The sequence below is a fragment of the Rhinoraja longicauda genome, chromosome 28, assembly GCF_053455715.1.
Source record: "Rhinoraja longicauda isolate Sanriku21f chromosome 28, sRhiLon1.1, whole genome shotgun sequence".
In the NCBI taxonomy this organism is placed as follows: domain Eukaryota; kingdom Metazoa; phylum Chordata; class Chondrichthyes; order Rajiformes; family Arhynchobatidae; genus Rhinoraja; species Rhinoraja longicauda.
In genome coordinates this window covers 8,014,149-8,038,075 of record NC_135980.1, presented here as the reverse complement: position 1 = coordinate 8,038,075, position 23,927 = coordinate 8,014,149, and the positions used below count along the sequence as shown (strand labels likewise).

General features: G+C 41.1%; 1 protein-coding gene across 2 annotated transcripts in view; it reads left to right on the top strand.

Moving 5' to 3' along the window:
* Nucleotides 1-17,797, top strand: part of polrmt (polymerase (RNA) mitochondrial (DNA directed)) — an 83,074-nt gene extending 65,277 nt beyond the window's left edge. Inside the window, exons 16-21 of one of the 2 annotated variants that reach the window (XM_078423804.1) lie at nucleotides 2,019-2,071; nucleotides 8,135-8,233; nucleotides 10,466-10,538; nucleotides 14,674-14,765; nucleotides 15,098-15,171; nucleotides 16,479-17,797. In XM_078423804.1, coding sequence (XP_078279930.1) covers nucleotides 2,019-2,071; nucleotides 8,135-8,233; nucleotides 10,466-10,538; nucleotides 14,674-14,765; nucleotides 15,098-15,171; nucleotides 16,479-16,528 — 441 coding nt within the window. In that variant the 3' untranslated portion in view covers nucleotides 16,529-17,797. Of the gene's footprint in view, nucleotides 1-2,018; nucleotides 2,072-8,134; nucleotides 8,234-10,465; nucleotides 10,539-14,673; nucleotides 14,766-15,097; nucleotides 15,172-16,478 lie in introns of those variants that run through there. The other variant, XM_078423807.1, reaches the window with a different exon arrangement.
* The last annotated feature ends 6,130 nt before the right edge of the window (nucleotides 17,798-23,927 follow it).

The following is a 23,927-nucleotide window of genomic DNA, read 5'->3' as shown; positions in this document are numbered from 1 at the left end:
GTGTCTCTCACATTCTCTGTCTCTCGGAAAAAGCCCTCTGTCTGATGTGCTTTGACCTATTATCACACAACTTTTGCTTTTGGAGGCAAAGTAATGGCTTTTCCTGTTGTTCTTCTATTTGTTCAGAAGTTTTGCAGATTTTACAGGATTCCAAGTTTAATAGAAAAGGGAGATAATTTTTGGGAAAGATAGATGGTATTTGCAGTAAACAAAAGCCTAATATTTGTAACATTACATGGGTCAGAGAGGCTTTTAGGTCCATTTATCCATTAATACCTTAAAAGAATCATTCACTTCCATGTTCCAGCCCTGCCTGTGGCATTTTAATTGGGGAACCAATTCAGAAATCTTGCCATGACACTGATTTCAATGCAGATGCTTCCATTTGATATTGTTATAGTATAAAACACGTGGGGGGGGGGGGAGGGAAGTAATATTTTACAGTGTGTGAATTCTATTCTATGAGAATTCATCACAAAAGTAGCTCACTGTATATTAGGTTGTCCAATGAAAGATGGTTGCAGGAGTGTTGCCCTTAGTAACTAAACTGAGCAACAGCATTTCAGCTTTGCATTGTTTAAATTAATGCAACCAATGTATGATATTTTGACATTGCTGCCAGAATTTGATATAGCATCAACCCATGACCTATTTTAAAACAAAATCTTTTATTTATGTTTGAAATTTAAGAGCATCTATTTTAAGAATCGGAATGATTATAAATATACTGTGTTGAAGGTGACTCTTGTTAAATGGAATAGGTTGCAATAAATGAGAAAACCATCCAGATGATTTGTTGCTACATTTCAGAGATAAATGTGATCTGCATAAAACATATTGATAATCAAATGCAAATATATAATTGCAATTAAATGATGATTAAATGTTTCTTCACAAGATACGTTAGCTTTTCAGTTACTCTCCCTTCCCACATGCCTCCTCCACTCTCCTCTCCCCAACTTCTTTCTGATGGTTTGGATACAGTTTCTCTCCTTTTGCCCATTCTTGTTTTTTGACGCTTATTTTGATGGGGCTATTCATAGATAAAATGATATTGCGTGCATATGTACTCCTATTTTCAATTGGCATCCCCATTTTTTCTTCTGGTAAGGTTTCTGGGATACATGTCACGATTTTTTCAGGAAAAGCTCAGTATCTTCAATTACGAACGGCACGGTGGCGCAGCGGTAGAGTTGTTGCCTTACAGCGAATGCAGCGCCGGAGACTCAGGTTCGATCCTGACTACGGGTGCTGTCTGTACGGAGTTTGTACGTTCTCCCCGTGACCTGCGTGAGTTTTCTCCGAGATCTTCGTTTTCCTCCCACACTCCCAAGACGTACAAGTTTGTAGGTTAATTGGCTGGGAAAATGTAAATGTACACCCTAGTGGGTGTAGGATAGTGTTAATGTGCGGGGATCGCTGGGCGGCGCAGACCCGGTGGGCCGAAGGGCCTGTTTCTGCACTGTATCTCTAAAAAAAATCTAAAAATTCTATGTGGCTTTGCTTTGGCACCCAGTCAGAAATGAACAAAATTCAGACTAATACTGCAAATTGTATGAATTAAGTTCAAGGGGTTCACTTCAACGTATACGTTTGCAAGCTTTCTTCTATTAGATTTACCGTTGTTTAACTAAATTATATTGAATGCAGTTTTTAACAGTATTTTAAATAAAAGCTAAATAGACAAAATGTTGAAATCCCACCAAATAGAATGCAGTTGTGTAGAAAGGAGCTGCAGATGCTGATTTATACCGAAGGTAGGTACCAAATGCTGGAGTAACTTAGCAGGTCAGGCAGCATCTCTGGAGAAAAGGATTAGGTGACGTTTCTGACTGAAGACATGTTTCGACTCAAAACATGACCTATTCCTTTTCTCTAGAGATGCTACATGACCCGTTGAGTTACTCCAGCATTTTGTGCCTATCTTCAATAGAATGCATTTATTCCAAATCAAGAAATGGTTATTCTTTATTTCATTGAAAATATTGCAAGTTAAACCACATTCATTTGTTTTGCAGCTCAGAAGCAATCTTCAAAATTTAAAACTTCAGATAAATCATGATGCAACTCAGTAAGTGTTTGACTTTTTAATGAATGGCATATGTTGTATGGTTATGGAAAATAAGAGGCTTAATTGTAGCTGCATTTAATCCTGAAGTATGCGAACACTCTCATTAGGTGGATTGGTCAAAGAGAAGTCACTGTTCCCAAGCAAAGTGAACAAGGCAATTTACACACACCGGATATCAGGGTGCAGGTTCTGGCACTTAAACTATTGGTTCAGGTGTCTTTTAAATTTGTTGTTGTTCATCACATCCTTCCAACCAGTGAGTCTAACTCTTGTATCACTCTTGGGTGAAAAGAAAGTCCTTATCTTCATTCGAGTCTAGGAACTTTAATTTTATTTCATCAAGATTTTGAGCTCTGTTTAGAGAAATTAGTATTTCTTTGACATCCTGTATAGACCTCAGGAGGTTTATATGTTTTTGGTATGTTGCATAGTTCACACATTTCCCTCACAGATGTTCCCTGACCCAGTACTTTGCGTTTTGCTCATGATTCCAGCATCTGCAGTTCGTCGTGTCTCCATTTGCCAGACCTTGGCCTGCCCCCACCTCTCTCTTCCAGCTTTCTCCCTCGTATTCCACCAGTCTGAAGAAGGGTTGCAACCCCAAACATTGCCTGTCTGTTCCATCCGCAGATGCTGAGTTACTCCAGAACTTTGTGTTTTGGTCAAAATTCCAGCATCTGCAGTTCCTTGTGCCTCAAAAAAAGTCCCTATTCTTACATACATTATCGTGCCTGATAAAAACATGTGTCTATATGCCTTTGTAATCACCTTATTGACTTAACTAACTTCATTGATTTGTGGGCATTCATTTCAAGGTCCCGATGTTACAATATCCTCCCAGTATCCTACTTTTGTATTGTTCATTCCCTTGCCTTGTTTGACAAATGCATTACCTTGCATTTCTCTAACATAAAGTCTAGTCTTTTTTAATGAGCTGGCCAGTCTAATCTTAAATCTGAGACACGAGGAACTGCAATACTGAAAACTTGAACAAAACACACAAACTGCTGGAGAAACTCAGCGGGTCAGTTGTGGAAGGAATGGACAGAAAATGTTTCGGGTTGAGATCCTTCTTCACAATGATCACAAAGCTGCATGTTTAAGTTAGCAGAATTTGCAACATTCAATACGAATTACACATTAGGCAGATGTAAAATATTTACACATTTATCTCTGTTCCAAAAATAATACTATTTAAATTTGCTCAATAAATAAAGCACTTAAATGTTTTGCTGAGCTGTTCAGTGTTTTGCAACAATATTGGCCAAATGTGGGGAATTTATTTCACATTCAGAATTCATTGCCATGTTTAATAAGGAATGGCTAATAACACTAAACATTTTTAGCACTTTTAATCTGCATTGTTGCAAAACCCCAAACTATGTTTAATCAAGTTTAATCTGGTATGAATCTTGCGGATGGCCAATAGTTCTGTGATACTTTGGCTTTCAATGTAAGCACTTAATTCCTAACCAATTCCAAATAACTAAATAGTTTACTTTAGACTATTGAGATGCAGAGGGGGAAAGAGGCCCTTCGGCCCACCAAGTTCATGGCGACCTCATACACTAGCACTGTCTTACACTAGGGACAATATATAATTTACAGAAGTAAATTAACTTACAAACCTGTACATCTTTGGAGTGTGGAAGGAAACTGGAGCACCCGGAGAAAACCCACGCGGTCACAAAGTACAAACACCGTACAGACATCACCTATAGTTAGAATAGAACCCTGGTCTTTAGCACTGTAAGGCAGCAACCCTACTGTTGCACCACTGTGCTTAACTCTATTAGGGGTTTTTTTCATAGTTCAATTTATACTTTAAACACAACACTAAGTATTTCCACCATTTCAGTGTGTAGGTTGCCTCATTTTGTTGTAATGTAATTCGATAAATCCTTGTTGTGGAAATTATTGAAGTCCTCCACGATTTATAAGTTGAGCAAATTTGTTACATCTGATAACATTTGATTTGTGAATGTGATGAGTAGAATATTGCTTTGCCTCCTCCAATTTGTGGTTCATTCTTCTCACATAAAACGCAATACAAATCGTTTTCAGCTGAAGCCAGTTTGGAAAATGAAGGTTAATAAACCTTATAACATTATATGCTTGTAACCAATACCAGATTGAAGATATGAACATACATTGCAATAAATACACTGATCATGAAGATTTGAAGCTTCAAATCTTGGGCTGAAAAAGAATTGTGCCAGAATAGACACATTCACTACATGAAGGCCATTTTCTGAATGAAGTTCTGGGTGCAACTCCCTCGGGTAATAATCAAACCACCCTGGCATCATTAAAACCAAAATTAAATCATTCTAGCATCACATTATCTCTGTTTGATTGCTCTTTTAATTTCTAATTTGAATCTTGAATGGCAAAAAAATGACACTGGCATTACAATTAATTTGAATAAATTGCTTCAAATTATTACTGGAATTACCACTCTGGTGAGTAACAGTGAAAATGTCAAAAGAAATTATGAGGACCATGAAATTCAAAGCAGTTACTGGATGCAACTATCATTTTGATCTTTCTCTCCTTATTTTGCCTCCTGCTACCAGCAACCTCTCCAACCCCTCCCACACATCTTTCCCACTCCCAGTGAAGTAAGAGGAATGCAAATTTTCACCAGCACTTTTTCCTCCTATACTTGACTTCCTGTCATGCTTATTGGTTGGAGAACATTTGTGTACGCTGTTGTAAAACCCTTGAGTAAAAGTGTCCCGACACTACAAAGGAAAAGTTAATTGAACATAAATTGGTGCAAATATGCTGGAATAACTCGGCGGATCAAACAGCAGCTTTGGAGAAAATGGATAGGCAACATTTTGGGTCAGGATCCTTCTTCAGACTGATTGTAGTAGGGGAGAGTGGGGGAAAGGGAACTGGAAGCAAGAAGTGGCAGGACAAATCAGGTGAACAGGAGAAGCACATTCTCAAATTGATTGCTTCTGTAAAATGTGTAAGATGATTTCCTTCACGGATCTGTTCTCCAGATTTTCCGGCTTTCAGATATTTGTGCTCGGGCATAATCATAAAAGCCTTCACCTCGAATGTTAGAGACTGATGTCGATATAAAGCCATTTTTGTGTTTCACAATTAAAAAAACTTCTATTAAGTGGAGACGCAAGAGACTGGAATCTGGAGCAAAAGAAAGAAGCCGCTGGTGAACTCAATGTTTCAAGTCAAGATCTTGCATCTGGAGTGCAGATGAAGGGTCCCAACCTAAAATATTGACTGGTGTATTTCAGAACTGCCTTCCATCCAATCATGCTAACACCAAATGAGCACTGACAGAAACAAGAACATTTAGATTACCAGGAAAAGTAATGCCCATTTTCACCTCTGTCATCCCCTCTTCTCCCCTCCCCTCCCCGTCAGATATAAAATACAAAAGCTTGAAAGCACGTAGCACCATATACAGGAGCAGATTCCTCCCCGCTATTAACAGACTATTGAACTATCCTCCCATAAGCTAAGGTGCAGTTCTGATCTTCCAATCTACCTTATTTTAAATGCTGAACTTTTTATACTGTAACCCTACAATGCTGTAACACTATATCCTGCTCTCTTTGCTCTACCCGTTGTACTTGTGTATGCCTTGATTGTACTCGTGTACAGTATAATTTGATTTAACCAGATAGCATGCAAACAAAAACTTTTCACTGCATCTTGACATGACAATAGTAATCCAATATTAAATATTAACAAAAAAATACAGATTCTGTAAATCTGAAATAAAAACTGAAAATGCTGGAAACACTCAACATGTCAAACATAATTTATGAAAACAGAAACAGAGTTAATATTTCAGCTCAGAAACCAACATTTCAAGAGCCGAGAGTGTTTAACTGTCTTATGTATCGACAACGGAGTAATTAAATTCATTTTCAGGTTGTGTTTGGATTACCCCAGAGATCAAAGTTCTTTGTGGTGATTTGTATTCACCTTACCAAAGGAATATTTTTGAGTTACTAAGATATAATAATGACACAAACTCAAAATGATTCAAAAGTGGAAATATATAATAAATTCAGTATAAATCATTTGAATAAATTAGAAATAATTGACGTTTTCAGCAATTTTCTAGCTTGGTGTGATAAGACTTTATTTTCTTTTAGATAGTTATTTGCTTTAAAATCATGGATTTATATGATTTTACAGGGATCGCTGGACAGTGTGGACTTGGTGGGCCCGAAGGGCCTGTTTCCACACGGTACCTCTAAATTAAACTAATCTTGATAGAGAAAAGGAATATTAAAGCGTGTTAGTTAATAATTAGCATGAAAACAAATATTGTCATTATAATTACTGTTGCTTGGTGTGATAATTATAAATTGTCATCCTGTCAATTGAAGTTGCAGGAGTATAAGCCCCAAACAGTTAATTGCTTAATATATAGGCCGATCGTATCAAAGACAAATGTGCATTAGCTGAAACTAATACAGAAAAAGTTTATATTCATAGTGTAATCGTGTATTTCAATTTCAACTCTCATGTCTTGTTCTATGCATTAGCTGCAGCTTCTCCCATGTTCCTTCATGCTGCTCTGACTTCAGTCTAGTTCTTTGATCTTCTATGTCCCTGGCCGGTGCTTCTGTTCTTGATTACCAGTGAATCAATGCACCGTGTCTCCTGTGGATTGTCGCACTTCCTGCCTTGCATCCTCTTTCATTTCGATAATAGTTACTATAAATACTTTCTTCTTTCCACATGAATAAGCACTGGCCTGGTTAATTATTTGTGACAGTGGTTTTCATTCTTTTTAGAACTGTAGTAGCATTTTGTTCTGCAAACCCAAAGCGCACAGGACATTTACAGCAGTGACATTTTCATCTTTAAATTAAATTGGCTTACTTTGAAGGTAGTTTTACAATTTTAAAAAGTTATTTGGTATGCCAAAAGAATCTCAATATTTCAACAGAAGAATTACTATCTAAGCAGATGCCTCTGGTGTTGGTCCCATCGAATTGAGGAACAGTCTTAAGATTCAACTTCCACCCTGTCCACAAATTCATGAGGCTTTCCATTCTAGGACATCCAAGATGTTCTCTTTCTTTATTAGGCGTGCCTCCCCTCCCCCTGCTGTCATAGATGGATCCCTCACCTGCGTATCCGCATCTCCTCTGTGTCCCATAGTTCTGTTCTCGCTCCCCATCCCCCAGGCAGAACCAAGATCGAGTCTGAAGAAGGGTCTCAACCCGAAACATCACCCATTCCTTCTCTCCAGAGATGCTGTCTGTCCTGCTGAGTTACTCCAGCTTTTTGTGTTTATCTTAATTCCCCTGATCCTTTCCATTCACCGCACCAGCTTCTGCATTCAACACATCATCTTCTGACATTTCTAGAATCTACCATGTGATCCCACCGCCTGCCACATCTTCCCATCCTCACCCCTTTCTGCTTTCCACAAAGACTGTATTCTCTGCATATCCATGTGCCTATCCCAAAATCTCTAAAATGCCATTATCTTGGCAGAATGTTCCAGGCACTCACCACCCTGTGTATATATTTTTTAAATGCCCCGCATATCTCCTTTAAACTTTGCCCCTCTCACCTTAAAGCTATTACCTCTCGTAATTGTTTTTTTTTTTCATCCTGGGGTAAAGGATCTTACTGTTTACCTTAGCTAGGTCTCATAATTTTAGATACTTCTACCAGGTCTCCCCGTAACCTCCAGCATTCCAGTGAAATCATTACAATTGATGTATCATATCATATCATATCATATATATACAGCCGGAAACAGGCCTTTTCGGCCCTCCAAGTCCGTGCCGCCCAGCGATCCCCGTACATTAACACTATCCTACACCCACTAGGGACAATTTTTACATTTACCCAGCCAATTAACCTACAAACCTGTACGTCTTTGGAGTTATGGATTATGTATTATGGATATTTAAGATTCTCATTGAATTGTAATGATATCTGGTAATATGTGCTCATTTGAAACTCATGCTGATGAGTATTGATTTAACTGCACATTCTATAATCCAATGGCTCATGATTTATGGAAGTCTGACCACGTCATTTCTCTGTTTGCTGCAGGCGACCTGACACAGTCAAGCAGAAGAATGCTTTCGCCCCGAATTTCATTCATTCCCTTGATTCAACTCATATGATGCTCACAGCACTGTATTGTTACAGGTAAGCTATTGATGGACAACCAGCATCTAGGTTAAACCGCACCACAAAAGTGTGTTTGAACTCATTTCTGTAAGCAGATTTTAATCCTTTTGCACCCTTAGGTTTTTCAGTTTACTTCCAGGCCTACTATTTTAATCATTTCTTTTGCTGCAGCAAAATGTATAAACTTTACCCCGGACATAAATCAAAACATGTACCAATGGTAATAACATTGAATTCTCCAGTTTCTAGAAATATCATCCTCTCTTTTCTTACCCTCCTCCCCACCCTAAAACCCACCCATTTCTCCCCCCCCCCCCAACACCCTGGTCTGTTCCCCTCCTCTGTATGCTCATCTCCCATCCCCGAGTCCCCAATTTCCCTTTTATCCCCCCGCCTTCCCCTCATGCCCTTCCACCCATATCCCTCCCTCTATCTTTACCTTTCACTCCTCCACTTCTCTTCTTATCTGACAGCCTTTTGTTTCCTTTTCACCTCGATCCTTTGTCACTTACTCCACCCATCTGCCAATCGCCCCTCTCCTCTGTATCCACCTATCACTTGCCAGGCTGTGTCCTACGCCACCTTTCTTTTCCAGCTTTCTCCTTACCTCCCACTCCAATCAGTCCGAAGAAAGGTCCCAATCCAAAACTCCACCTGACCATTCCATCCATAGATGCTGCCTGACCCACTGAGTTCATCCAGCATTTTGTATTTTGCTCAATGAGTCCTTCATGCTTCTTGAGAAGAATTGTGTACATATGGGCATATGTTGTGGTACAAAAGTATCATTGAATTCAATTAATATTGGAAAGACTAGTCTTGAATCAAAACGGTAAAATGGCTTTGCATACACTACGACTTGTGGAAAATAGAGCTAAATTATATTTGTTTTTCTTTTACAAGATTAGTTACTGGTATTGTGCCAGGTAAGTGCATTCACCACATCCCCACATTTAAAACAAGAAGTGGCTCATACAACCACAATGTTTGTTTTCTATCCAGTTGATGCAAGCTTACACATTATCTGGCTATCCTTGCTACTGGTTTCATGGGAAAAAGAAAACAAATTGGAGATTAATGAATCATGGTTTAATTCAGAAGTTTGATTCCGAAGCTTTGGGAGACTCGCATTACACCTGGCTTTTAGCAGTCAAAACAGAATTAAAGGATTTACCCATATAACTGGAAATGCCAATTACTGAAACTTGCTGCATTGCTTTCTATAGGATTACTCAGCACTTACTTCAGCTTGGTTCAGAGAATGATGATCATCTTCAAGAATAAATACTTTCTGGCATTGAGCCTAATTCTTTTTGCATAGGTGGTTGTTAGATGTTATCTAAAATTGGAGAATTCAATGTTCATTAGATTATAAGCTACCCAGGCAGAGTTTGAGGTGCTGTTAATCATTTTAACCAATTACTCAGTTTAGTGTAGCACAGGAGACATTGGATATTCACAAGGGTGGGAACAATGGAAGAACTAGACCTTTTGAGGAAGGAGAAATGTCTAAGGTTTTGAAATGAATAATGTATTTGGAACATAACAGCATGATGAAATTTGCTTGTGAGGTGCTGGTTTAGCATGGATCAGGTTGGAGACTTAAATTGGAAGTGTTCTGGAGATTAAATTAAAGGTAATCTAAATGTAAAGTATTTTGGGAATGTTGACTTCAAATGTGTCCGCAGTCTTTGTGTCAATAGGAGAATTTTATTGCCGTAACTTGTCAAGGGGAAAAGGTACAGAGAGGATTTACGAGGATGTTGCCAGGACTGGAGGGTCTGAGCCATAGGCTGAGGTTGAATAGGCTGGGACACTATTCCTTGGCGCACAGGAGGATGAGGGGCGATCTTATAGACGTGTAAAGGATTATGAGAGGAATGGATCGGGTAGAGTCTCTTGTCCAAAGTAGGTGAATCGAGGACGAGAGGAGAAAGGTTTAAGGTGAAGGGGAAAGATTTAATAGGAATCTGAGGGGTAAACTTTTCACACAGAGGGTGGTGGATGTATGGAACAAGCTGCCAGAGGAGGTAGTTGAGACAGTGACTATCCCAACATTTAAGAAGCAGTTAGACAGGTACATGGATAGGTCAGGTTTGGAGGGATATGGACCAAATGCTGGCAGGTAGGACTAGTGTAGCTGGGATATGTTGGTTGTGTGGGCAAGTTGGGTTGAAGGGCCTGTTTCCACTCTCTATCACTCTGTGACTCAATGACTTTAAGACTCTAACTTTCTACGTTTTCTTTCAGAGCTGGCATAACATTTGTCTCTGTACATGACTGCTTCTGGACGCACGCTCTTACTGTAGATATCATGAACAAGGTAACTATTCTCATCAAATTACTTCTGCCTTTTTAATAATGCCCAAGACCGTTGTGTAAGAAATGGGTTTTTTTCCATTTTGTATGCTATGTAATCTTTCGTTTCTGCCATATTCATAATAAAGTCTAATTGCTGGATAAAGCCATCGAGTAAAGTTTTCTACAAAACAGAAAAACATAGTTGTCATTCTCCTCTCTCAATTTTCTAATTAATGCTTTAAATAGCAGCAGCTTACAGGCTTTTGGGCTGTGGGGTTGGGGTGGGAACAATACATCCCATAGTGTGAAGATTATTATCATAGTAATGACATATCATTATAAACCTAACAAAACATAGCTCATAGAGTCTTACAGTGTGAAATCAGGCCCTTCGGCATGACTTGCCGAACCAGCTAACATGTCCCATCTACACTGGTCCCACTTGCCTGTGTTTGGCCCATATCCCTCTAAACCTGTCCTATCCATGTTTCTTAAACGCTGCGATAGTATCTCCTCCGGCAGCTTGTTTCATGCACCCATTGCCTTTGTATGAAAAAGCTACCCCTCAATTTCCTATTAAATCTTTCCCCCCTCATCTTAAACCAATGTTCTCTGGTTCTCGATTCCCCTACACTGGGCAAGATACTCTGCATTGACCTGATCTATACCCCTCATGATTTTGTACACCTCTGCAAGATCATACCACATCCCCCGATGCTCCAAGGAATAGAGTCCTAGTCTCCTCAACCTCTCCCTATAGCTCAGGCCCTCAAGTCCTAGCAACATCCTCGTAAATCTTCTCTGCACGCTTTCCAGCTTGACGACACTCACAACTACTTACCATACTGCAGAGTTCGCTCACATTTTCATGCAAATTTGTGATCTTGTGTCCTGCCATATTCATAATAAAGTCTAATTGCTGGATAGAGCATTGAAATAATGTATTGTGCAAAACAGAAAAACAAACTTGTAATTTTCTTTCCCCTCAATTTTCTAATTAATGCTTTAAATAGCAGCAGCTTGCAGGCTGTGGGGATGGGGTGGGAACAGTACATCCCATAGTGTAAAGATTATTATCATAGTAATGACATATCATTATCATAAACCTGGCAAAACATAGCTCATGCTTGTTAATAGTGTATGGTAGTGGAACAGATTAGAAATTTCTATACTTAAAAGCAAAGTTAAAAAGTGGACCTACATAAAGGGATGGTAATGTTTTTTTATTTCTTAAGACTGCATGCAAGAGATGCTAGTTTATGGCTAATGTCATCACATTTCTTTGACTTTCCCAACAAATAAATAAAATACAAAGTGTAAGAGAAAAAAAACAGCAGGGCAGGCAACATCTTTGCAGAGAATGGACAGACGACGTTTCAGGTCTGAAGAAGGGTCCCATACCAGAGCACCATCTGTCCATGCCCTCCAAAGATGCTGCCTGACCCACCGAGTTCCTCTAGCACTTTGTGTTTTGCTCATGGTTCCAGCATCTGCAATTTCTTGCTAATCAATGAAAATTATAAAATAATCACTGATCTGTAGCTTTAGAGATTCCTCTAGCTTGCATATGATTTAATGCATTTTACAGATTAAATAATCTGATACCAGTTATAATTGAATTAGGAAGTAGATAAAAAAGTGTCTTTTAGAATTGTACTTTGGATTGTTATCACATCTTGATTTTGGAGTCACACATTCTGTGTATACCAGACTCTGATCAAAATCTGTAACATGGAATGTTCAATCAGCAGAAAATACAAGTGTTGGGAGCAATGCTCTGCCAATTCTGAGAGATACATCAACCACTTGAATTGACCTTGGTGAATCTCTCTCCTAAAACCTTTTCCCAACTGTACATCTATGTCAATCTTGAAAATCCACCCCAAAAATAATCTTCTCATCTAGTTTTTGTCTGTTTATTCTCTCAATGCAACTTTATGGTTTCATCAAAATGGCTGTTTAACAAATTAGTACTCAGAGCTGTAGTCATAAGAACTCCACAGTAGGTGAGCCAGCATCTGTGTCGAATGAAACAATGAAGAAGGGTCCTGACCCAAGATGTCACCTATCCATGTTTTCCAGGGATGCTGCCTGACCTAAGATCGACACAAAATGCTGGAGTAACTCAGCGGGGCAGGCAGCATCTCTGGAGAGAAGGAATGGGTGACGTTTCGGGTCACGACCCTCCTTCAGACTGATGTCTCAACCCGAAACGTCACCCGTTCCTTCTCTCCAAAGATGCTGCCTGACCTGCTGATTTACTCCAGCACTTTGTCTTTTTTTCTAAACCCACCTTTGGGTTTCTCTGAACATTTAGAGTCAATAATGTTCATCAGATCTCATCTGTTCTGGCAAATGCCTATTGACCTAAAACATTCATACTTTCTCTCGTCAGAAATACGGAGCTGCTGAGTGTTCCAGCAGTTTCTTTTTTTTTAGATTCAGATTGTCAGTTAATACATAATTTTGCTTTTGTGCAATAAACATGTCTTCCAGATAAATGTTGAAATCAGTGAAATAAATGCACATAGACAGCGAGCTTGCAAATCAATTGCAGCTCAAGATTAAGTTAAAAATAGGGCATTTTTTCTGCCGGGCCAAATCTGTTATTCCTGTCTAGTGGGGTTTCTCAGTAGTCAACAAGATTTTCCTGTGTTCTGCTCTAACAATGTGAAGGAATATCATGTTTCACAAAGCAAGGAGTTATGGGTTGTTGGCCATGTAATGAATATCCATAAAATGCAATCAAAATAATCACACCATATATATTTTTTTCCGTTTAGTTTATTGTCACATGTATATAGTGAAAAGCTTTGTATAATGCTATATGAAAAGCTAAATGGTGTCTTTTTCATTTCCGGTCATCTATTTTGGAAGGCAGTACTGAAAAGAAATATTATTACAAAATAGATGGTGACACTAAAATAGGTGGTATCGTAGACAGTAAAGATGGTTATCAGGAATTACAGCAAGATCTTGATCGGCTGGACAATTGGACCAAAGAATTGCAAATGGAGTTCAATTTGAATGTGTGAGCTGTTACATTTTGGAAAGTCAAACCAGGGCAGGAACTTCACAGTGAAAGGTGGAGCCATGGAGAGTGTTGTAGAGCAGAGGCATCTAGAAGTACAAGTACATAGTTTCCTGAAAGTGGCATCGCAGATATATAGAGTGGTGAAGAACGTCTTTGGCATGCAGGCATTCATCATTGAGGGAATTGTGTATGGAAGTTGAGACGTTATGTTACAGCTGTACAAGACATTGGTGAAAGCCATACTTGGAGTATTGTGTTTAGTTTCGACGACCCTGTTTTAGCAAAGATGTCAGTTAGGTAGAAAGAGTGCAGAAAAGATTAACAAGGATATTGCCCGGTTTCGAGGACCAGCTGGTTTTTATTCCTTGGAATGCAAGAAGCTGAAGGGTGATGTGAGAACATAGATTGTAAAATTGTACAGCACAGGGTCAGGGGCTTTGGCCCACAATGTTTGTGCTGATATCAAGACAAACTCTAATCTGCACAAATTTGTGTGTATCCATATAATATCTAAAACTCCCTCAAGTGCATCCACCATCACCCCCAGCAGCACATTCCAGTCACTCACCACCTTCTGTAAAATAAAACCTGCCCCGCATATCTTCTTTAAACTTTGCCCCTTTCACCTTAAAGCTAAGCCCTTCAGTATTTGATATTTCCATCCTTAAAGAGGTGTACAAAATCATGAGCATAGATAGAATGAATACAGTCTTTTCCCCAGGGTTGTAGTATCAGAAACTAGGTGGCATAGGTTTACGGTGAGAAGGTAAAGATTTAATAAGAACAGAGCGTGGTGGATAGATGGAATAAGGCGCCAAAGGAAGTGATCGAGGCAGCTACAATAACAAAATCAAAAATACATTTGGACAGGTACATGGATAGGAAAGGCTTAGAGTGAAAGGGACCAAACGAGGGCAAATGGGACCATTTTAGTTGGGGCATCTTGATTAACATCGACGAGTTAGACCGAAGGCCCCATTGTCGTACTGTATGACTCTATGGTCTTGCGTGTTATTTTCCTGTAGCTTTTTGAATATGAGTGATCATCATAAATCCAGACACATTTAGCCTGTGTATCAATAACTTGATAGTTTCCATAATAAATGATGTGTGTATGTTGCAGATTTGCCGTGAGCAGTTCGTAGCCCTACATGACCAGCCCATTCTTCAAGATCTGTCCAGGTTCCTGTTAAACAAATATCGCTATAACATTCCGTAAGTATCCCGTACAACAAACACATTCAAACATTTGTGTAGGAAGGAACTGCAGATGCTGGTTTAAACCAAAGATAGACACAAAAAGCTGGAGTAACTCAACGGGACAGGCAGCATCTCTGGAGAGAAGGAATGGGTGACGTTTCGGGTCGAGGCCAGTCTGAAGAAGGGTCTTGACCAAAAACGTCACCCGTTCCTTCTCTCCAGCTTTTTGTATCGACATTCAAACATGATGAGAAGCAGTCATAAAAGCCACTTAAAACTGCTCAATGTCTTAACTTATGTTCAAATAAAATGCTAATCTGGGCATGTTTGATTATGTGGCTTTGCAGTGTCGACAAGAAACCAAAACGACTCCAGGAGTACAAAAGGATGATGGATACGCTGTCTAAAGTTCTAACAAAAGGTACCAGGAAAATTATTTTAAGAAAGAACACAAGTCTGGCATTAGTTTAACTTTTGTATCTGTCAATAAGTCAAGGGGGATAAAATAATACACATATTCCCAAAGTAAAATGTAAGGGTTTTAGAGTTTTTATATAGTTGAAGCTAGGTATTACAGAAGGAGACAATTGCAAATGGAGTAAAAAATAATGGCTGCATGTTTGTCGAAACTCTTTGACGAACAAAACAAACACTGTGCACAACTAGAGGAAGTTGTCCTGAGATAAGAGTATGTTTTTTTAAACTCTTTGCTAACAGTTTTTCATTCACTTTTGTGTGGATACTGATCCCATGCACACAGCCTAAATAGTTGTTGTTCCCACTTTTTTAGGGATGGTACACAATGGTTCTGCTCCTAATTGTTTTACTGTATATCATTTGATACATTTAATTTTTAAAGTGATTTTATACTTATTGGTTTGTCAAATCAGTTGATTGGTCACAAAATGAAAACACGAGGGGGGCATATGTGATGGGAAACATTGTTGGTACATGTAACTTAATTTTTAATTGATATGTCTACTTGCTCCTTGTATACAAAAAAGCACTAGTTATTCCTGATTGTGGCTGATTGTCATTCCCCAAGGGGAAAATGGTAATCCTAACCTAATGCAATGCATATACAATGTTTCTGCAAGGATCGCTGGAACACTTGCCTTTTGCTCCTCCATAAACAAGATTGTTTACAAGAGTTGTGGTACCTCACCATCATTAGAGTCATAGAGTGATACAGTGTGGGGACAGGCGCATCAGCCCAATTTGCCCACACCGGCAAACATGTCCCAGTTACACTAGTCCCACCTGCCTGCGTTTGGTCCCAGCCTCAACTACCTCCTCTGGCAGCTTGTTCCATGCACCCACCACCCTTTGTGTGAAAATGTTACCCCCTCAGATTCCTATTAAATCTTTTCCCCTTCACATTAAACCTATGTCCTCTGGTCCTTGATTCACCTACTCTGGGCATCTAAATATTGACAGCTGATTCAACACACATGGATTAAATATGGAGCGCACACTGGACCATCTGTAGAACTTTACACTAAATAAACCCATGAAACCCACCACAGGGGCCAGGAATTGAATTTCCATCTGACGGTCAATTAACAGTGGCCCTGATTTTCACGAGTGATTTTGACATTTGGTAGGTTAGACCTGCAAAGAAACCAACATTGCCTCCTGATATTTTTGAAGAATAATTTGCATCATCTATTCCTTCCTCATTCCATCTTGCATCAGGACTCTCAGCTTAACGTTCATTTTTCCTTGCAGGTGAATTTGATCTACAGAAGGTAAAAGAGTCCACCTATTTCTTCAGCTGAAGATGGTAGAATCTGAGATTATTTGCCTTAAATGCCCTGTGGAATTCCCCCCCGTCGTACCTTTGCCGAGGAACGGTAACTTCTATTTCGATGAAATTGTTTTTTTATAAATACAGTGGATTTGTATAAATTGTTGTATATTTATGGTATGGTCAATGAAATCTGAAAATAAAACTACCACATACGCAGTTGAACTACATTTTTATCCAAACAATGAATTATCATTGACGTAAAGGAGACTGCAAAATTTATTGGAGCAAACATTCAATTTTTTACAGTTCTTCTGTTATTGGTCATAAGTCGTACAGTATGGAAAGGGGGCCTTCAGCCTAACTCATCCATGCCAACCAAGATGCCCCATCTGATCCCATTTGCCCTTTCAAATGTTGTTATTATACCTGCCTCAACTACTTCCTCTGACAGCTTGTCCCACCACCATCATTCTTGCACCAGTGGAAGCAAATATTTGTTGTTTGTAAATTGCAGCACAATGCTTGGATATTGATGAGAGAGTTCACAGTATTCAAAGCCCCTCACTCTCGGTCTGAAGAAGGGTCTCGACCCAAAACGTCGCCTATTTTTCTTCTGCGTTGCTGTCAGACCCACTGAGTTACTCTAGCTTTTTGTGTCTATCTTCGGTTTAAACCAGCATCTGCAGTTCCATCCTACATATCAGAGCATTGTGAGTTGATTGCATTAAAGGACATTGTCTTTTGCCATTTAGTATTGAAAAATGATTTGTCCCTCTTACAGCAAATCAGTTTCATTTTGTTTTATTGCAACAATAGCAGAAAAAACCTTTCCTAAGGTAAACCTTGCCATTCTATTTTCATGGAAATCTAAGCATCCACTCTTGGTTATTTTAGAGGCAGGACTTTGTTGCTACATTATTTTGAAAATATTAACATCATGATAGTGGCAGTAATCCGAGGAATGTAAAGTAACAACATCCACAAGGGTGACAAAAATCTCTGGATTAGAAAGATTTTGGCAACACACAGGCCCTTCTTCTGATCTCCTGAATTGTTTTCAGTTGAATCCTTCAATCATTGGCTTTGAAACCTCTATGATAAATGGTGCATTGATGCAAATGTCAATTTTATTTTGATTTGAAAGAATAAATGCCATTGAAGCCTTCATGACTTTAGTTTGGAGCTGTGGTGATCCAATACCCAATCTTAAAAAAACGAAGAAATTGTGACATTTCTTGTTACTTTTGTGCTGTTATGGATTGTTTCCTTTTTTGCAAACAGTTGAGAAATTTTATTTTTTGTAATAAAAATGTGCAATCCAAAAAAATGGCTAAGAAACATTCTGTAGTGTTTAGTTTGTTTCTGCAGAAGTTTGTGCTAATGAAAGGATTGAGAGCTACAAGCATTTTAGTTTAGTTTAGGGAAGCAACATGGGAACAGACCCTTCCATTCACTGAGCCCACAACAATCATCGATCACCCATTCGCACCAGTTCTTGGTTATTTCATTTTAGCATCCACCCCCCAATACACTTAGGGCAATTTGCAGAAGCCAATTAACCTACAAACCCACATGTCTTTGGGGTGTGGGATTAAACCGAAGCACCCGAAGGAAACTCATGAGGTCACAGGGAGAACGTGCAAACTCCACACCCATGGTCAGAATCGATGCCAGGTCCCTGCTGCTGTTAAAGAAGCAGCTCTGCCACTGTGCTGCCATATTGCCATTGGGAAATCTGATTGTTGACATGTCCCTGCCATCAGGAGTATCCTCATTTCATTTAATGGATCGATTCTGTTAAATATGTTTCTGATATGTTTGATATGTTTCTGTGAGGTTTCCTCTGATTACATTCTAAACAAACACCAGTAGATTTCCCCTTCATAAACATATCATGACTTAGAAAGATGCAGAATGGAAACTGTCCCTTTGGCCCTCTGGTTCTATGTCGACCACCAATCACCTGTTCACACTGGTTCTATGTTATTGCACTTTTGCATCCACTCCCTACACACTCAGGGCAATTTACAGAGACCAATGAACCGCCAAACACGCACATCTTGGTATGCGGGAGGAAACCGCAGCGCCCAGAGGAAACACATGCGGTCACGGAGAATGTGCAAACTCCACTGTGATTGCTCTCAAGGTCAGGATCGTACCTGGGTCTCTGGTGCTGTGAGCCAGCAACCTCTACCAGCTGCACCTCTGTGCCACTCTCATAAATTACATTAATGAGTTCCAAGAGTTCTGTTATTGCATTCTTTAGAACAAATTCTAGCATCTTCCCCATTACTGCCACTCAGCTTACTGGTCTGTAATTCCTTTCTTTTTCCATTCTTTTCAAAAAAAATAGTCGGCCTACATTTTTCTCCCTCCGAACTGCAGGGAATGTTCCAGATTCCAAGAGTAAATGGTCTTATCATATCATATCATATATATACAGCCGGAAACAGGCCTTTTCGGCCCTCCAAGTCCGTGCCGCCCAGTGATCCCCGCACATTAACACTATCCTACACCCACTAGGGACAATTTTCACATTTACCCAGCCAATTAACCTACATACCTGTACGTCTTGGAGCTTTCTCGTGCAGCTTTATCGGACCTTGGTAAGGCCGCATTTGGAGTATTGTGTGCAATTCTGGTCGTTTCATTACAGGAAGGATGTGGAAGTTTTGGAAAGGGTGCAGAAGAGAATGATACCACTTCCATCACACAAGTTACAGAGGCCAATTAAGCTACAAACTCACACTTTTTTGGGATGTGGGAGGAAACCGGAGCACCCGGAGGAAACCCACGTGGTCACAGTGAGATTATGCAAACTCCATGCAGACAGCACCTGAGGTCAGAATCGAACCCAGGTCTCTAGCGCAATGAGGCAGCTGCACCACTGTGTCAGAAGTAAGAATTTAATTCTTCTGCTATCTGTGCATATGATGATTAAACTCTCGATTCTTTTTTCTTGGTTTTAAATGCTATTGCCAGTTTTAGAAAGGACACTACAGCTGGCCTGGAGGGTATGCCTCCAGATAGAACTTAGTAAAGGACATGTCCCAGCTAGGCGATTTTATGGCGACTAGGCTATCGCCGAACATTCGGCGGGGTGAGTCTTCAATGAATCGTAGCAAATATCGGCGCGTCGCAGAAAGGTTTACCTGCTAGAAATTTCTCGGTGACAGCTGGCTTGTCGCCAGGTATCGTAGCTTATTGCGGGCGCTGTCGCGTGCTGTCCCCAGGTTGTTAGGTTGTCGCCGGTACTGAGGACGGATGAATTTCATTGTCGACTGCCAACATCAACCGGAGACAGGTACCGGGAGCAGGAGAAGCCACGGTCCGACAGGAACTGTCAAAACCCGTTTTGACAGCTGACAGAAGTGCAGCTGCAACAGCCAGATGTGGAATGGGGGCGGAGACGGCGATGCTGTCAAAGGTGGGTGGACACCTGAACAAACCGACAGCACGGTCCGGCCAGTGAAATTTTTTGGCATATTTTGTAATCATTTGAATTTTCCGTTTAAAAAAAAAAGATTTTGGCATGTAGTTATCCGTCTTTCAAAGGAATATAGTTTGTTGTAATAAAGTTGATTTTGGTGATTTAAAAAAAAATTAAGAATCTGAATTTATTGTGTTTCTAAGTACTTTATCATGGCCTCTCTTTCAAAGATTCTAATCTCATTGATTTTGACCAATGAAATAAAACGCTGACACAGAACCTGCACTATGAGAACTCTTTTCATTCATTTATTTTGATCAATGAAGCAAACACATACACAAGCATTTCACTATGTTTAAAGGCAAACACTCACACAAAGACAGACACTACTAACACAAAGACAAACTGAGTTATTGCGATGCTGTTATGGACACCTGACCATAAGGACAGCAAGGTCCGGCCAAACCATTACCACATCACAGGTGCCTCCGTGCCTGACACCTGTGGTCAAAACCTGTCCACTGAAAAGCAGCTGCAGCCACCAGGTGTGGAAAGGGGGCGGAGACCGCGATGCTGTCAAAGGTGGGCGGACACCTGAACCTGACTCCAGCAGGTTACAAGGAATCAGATCTCCCAACAGCAAGAGGAATAGTGGCCGTGGGATTTTCAGCGGGATTGGATAAGTAAAAGATGTTGATACCGGGGAGGCTGATACAAAGACAGTGGGGACAACAATGTTGGCATTCGGGTTCTCGCTGTCTTTCGGAAAAGTCCCGGACGTCACGTTAAAACCAGATTCCAAGTCTGCCACAGGAACGCATTTGTTTCTGCTGCAGGTTCACTGAAAAACCCTTGTGGCAGATGCATTTAGAAGCACGTAATACTAAAATTAAGAAAAAGCATTTGAAGATACCAGAAGATAGTTTTGTTTAACCAATTTATTTACCGTCAGGACATTTGACAGGTAGATTGGAGGCGACAGTTTGACGGTCAGGTAAGTGTGGGAATTTCAGGATGTTTCCGAAGACGGTGTAATCTCTTAGCCAAGTGCTAGCTTCACAAAAAAAGTAACTTGTATCGACCTGACTCGGTATTGTTGTAGGGTAAAAAAAATGTTGGCGCTCCACTACGACTTTGACAGTCGCCGGCAGTCGCCTTAAAAATCGCGTGTAACTGGGACAGGCCCTTTAGTTGATTGAAAGATACAGCATAGGAACAGGTCCTTTGTCCCACCATGCCGACCATCAATCACCTGTTCACACAAGTTCCATGTTGCCCCACTTTCTCATCGGCTCCCTGCAGGGGCAATCACAAGGCCAATTAACCTACGAACCTGCACATCTTTGGGATGTGGGAGAAACTAGAGCACTCAAGAGGAAACCCCATGGAGTCACAGGGAGAATGTGCAAATTCCACATAGATAGCACCCGAGGTTAGGAATGAACCCGGGTGCCTGGTCCTATGAGGCAGCAGCTCTACCAACTGTGCCAATGGAACATGGACATCAATGTGTTAACTAGAATGTACACAGGTTGGGTTCGATGTAGCAAAATTCCAGCCGGTGTCAAAAGCAGTGGCTTCCCGCCCTGCAGCAGCCAGCCAATCCATCCCACCGGACTCCCAAACACTCATTTGTATATGCAGTCTGTACATTTGTAAACTGGGTTCACACTTGGAGCTCCACACTTTCAAATCGATCCACAGGGATTTAAATCTATCAGAAAATGATCATTTTGCAACTTCTTAGTGAGATAATCTCCGAATAAATCAAAGAAGCCTTCCTGTTATTTCTTAAGAGGTCTGCAGGGTTGGAAATACACCTTTTAAAAGGAAAGACACAAAATGCTGGAGTAACTCAGCAGATCAGGCAGCATCCCTGGAGAACATGGCTAGGCAATGTTTCCGGTCGGAACCTTTCTTCAGTCCTTCTTTGGGCTGAAGAAGCGTCCCAACCCAAAGCGATACCTATCCATGTTCTCCGGGATGCTGCCTGTCAGCATTTTTAGTCTTTCCTCGGTAAACCAGCACCTGCAGTTCTTTGTTTCTACACCTTTTAAAAGGCACGTTTGTACGGAACTAGACATCCTGCAGAAGTGAAATGATTAATGATTGTATTGTAATTAATTTATTAGCCAAATATGTAAAAACATACAAGGAATTTGATTTGCCACACAGTCATACCAAAAAAGCTACAAGACACACAACTACATAAACGTTAACATGAACATCCACCACAGCGGCTCCCACACATTCCTCACTGTGATGGAAGGCAATAAAGTCTTATCTTCTTTCCTCCTTATTCTCCCGTGGACGGGGCAGTCGAACCATCCGCAGTTGGGGCGATCGAAGCTCCTGTGGTTGGAGCTCCCAAAGTCGATCCCTAACCAAGGGACCGGGAGCTCCACAATGTTAAGTCCGCAGGCTCCGACGGTTGGAGCTCCCGAAGTCAATCCCCAGCAAGAGGCTGCCAGCTCCATGATGTTAGGCCGCAGCGCGGACAGAGATACGATACGGAAAAAGTTGCATCTCAGTCGAGGAAAGAGATTATAAAAACGTTTCCCCCACCCCCCACATAATACAAAACTAAAGATACACTAAAATATCCATTTAACAACAGACTAAAAACAACAAAAGAAGAAAAAGGACGTGACAGACTGTTGGCGAGGCTGCCATCGAGCGGTGCCACCCAGCATAATGATGTAAGCAATTAGCCAGTTCAGTGCTAGATTAAATGTAATGTTTGGCCCACATTTGTTTGCAAAAATAAATTATTCTAAACATATCCATACAGTTATTCATGGGTTAATAACATTGCTGTCCGTGGCAAGGTAGGGATACCCAATGAACAGAACATCGCTGGAAATCTTTGGACCCTTAGCCACAGGCCATCATTGAACTGATGAAAACAAAAATTCAACTTTAATTTCTTCATAAACTACAAGACATTGATGTGGTGACAGCTCCCTCAGATGCTGCTCTGATCCCCATTACCAGCAGGCAGGCCAGGTGAAGCCAAACCTCAGCACCATTGTCGACAGCCATGTCCAGTATAACAGTATAACAGAACTTTATTGTCATTCGGTATAAATACCGAACGAAATTTCAGCAGTCACAAGACACAGCAAAAAAGAAAAGAACACAGGACACACGACCCCAACACCAACATCCATCACAGTGACTCCAAACACCCCCTCACTGTGATGGAAGGCAACAAAACTTCCACTCTCTTCCCCCCCGCGCCCACGGACAGGCAGCTCGACCCCTACCGAGGCAACCGACACGCACAGCCCCCGCAAGGGGATGGAAGGCCCCGCGGCCGAGCCACACCGGGCACTGATACGTCCCGCAGCCGAGCCGCGCCGGCGATGTTAAGTCCAGCGGCCGAGCCGCACCGGGCAATGGAAGGCCCCGCGGCCGAGCCGCACCGAGCACTGAACCGTCCCGCGGCCATACCGGGCAATGGAAGGCCCCGCGGCCGAGCCGCGCCGGGCACTGTTAGGTCCCGCGGCCGAGCCGCGCCGGCGATGTTAAGTCCAGCGGCCGAGCTGGAAGGCCCCACGGGCGATGGAAGGCCCCGCGGCCGAGCTGCGCCCCGGGAAAGAGACCCAATAAAAGAAAGGTTTCCCCCACCCCACCCACACCCCCACCCACACCCCCCCCCACACCCCCCACACATACACAGCCAAAAACAGAAACAAAAACCATCCCAACACCGACACACACAAAAAAAAGACAAACAGACTGCCAGAGAGCCGCAGCCGTTAGGCGCAGCCACACGTGACCCGATATTACCAATAGGTAATATTAGATTAGCCAACCTGAACCTTGTCAGAATTATTCCTTATAAACCCACGCATTCCAACCAGAAGGAGAAGGGAGAGGGTGAGTGAAAGAGAAAGAGGAGAGGAGAGGGAGAGGAGGGGGGGGGGGGGGGGGGGTGGGTTGGGGGTTAGAAAGGAAGGAAGGAAAAGAAAAGGGAAGGAAGGAAGAAGAAAAA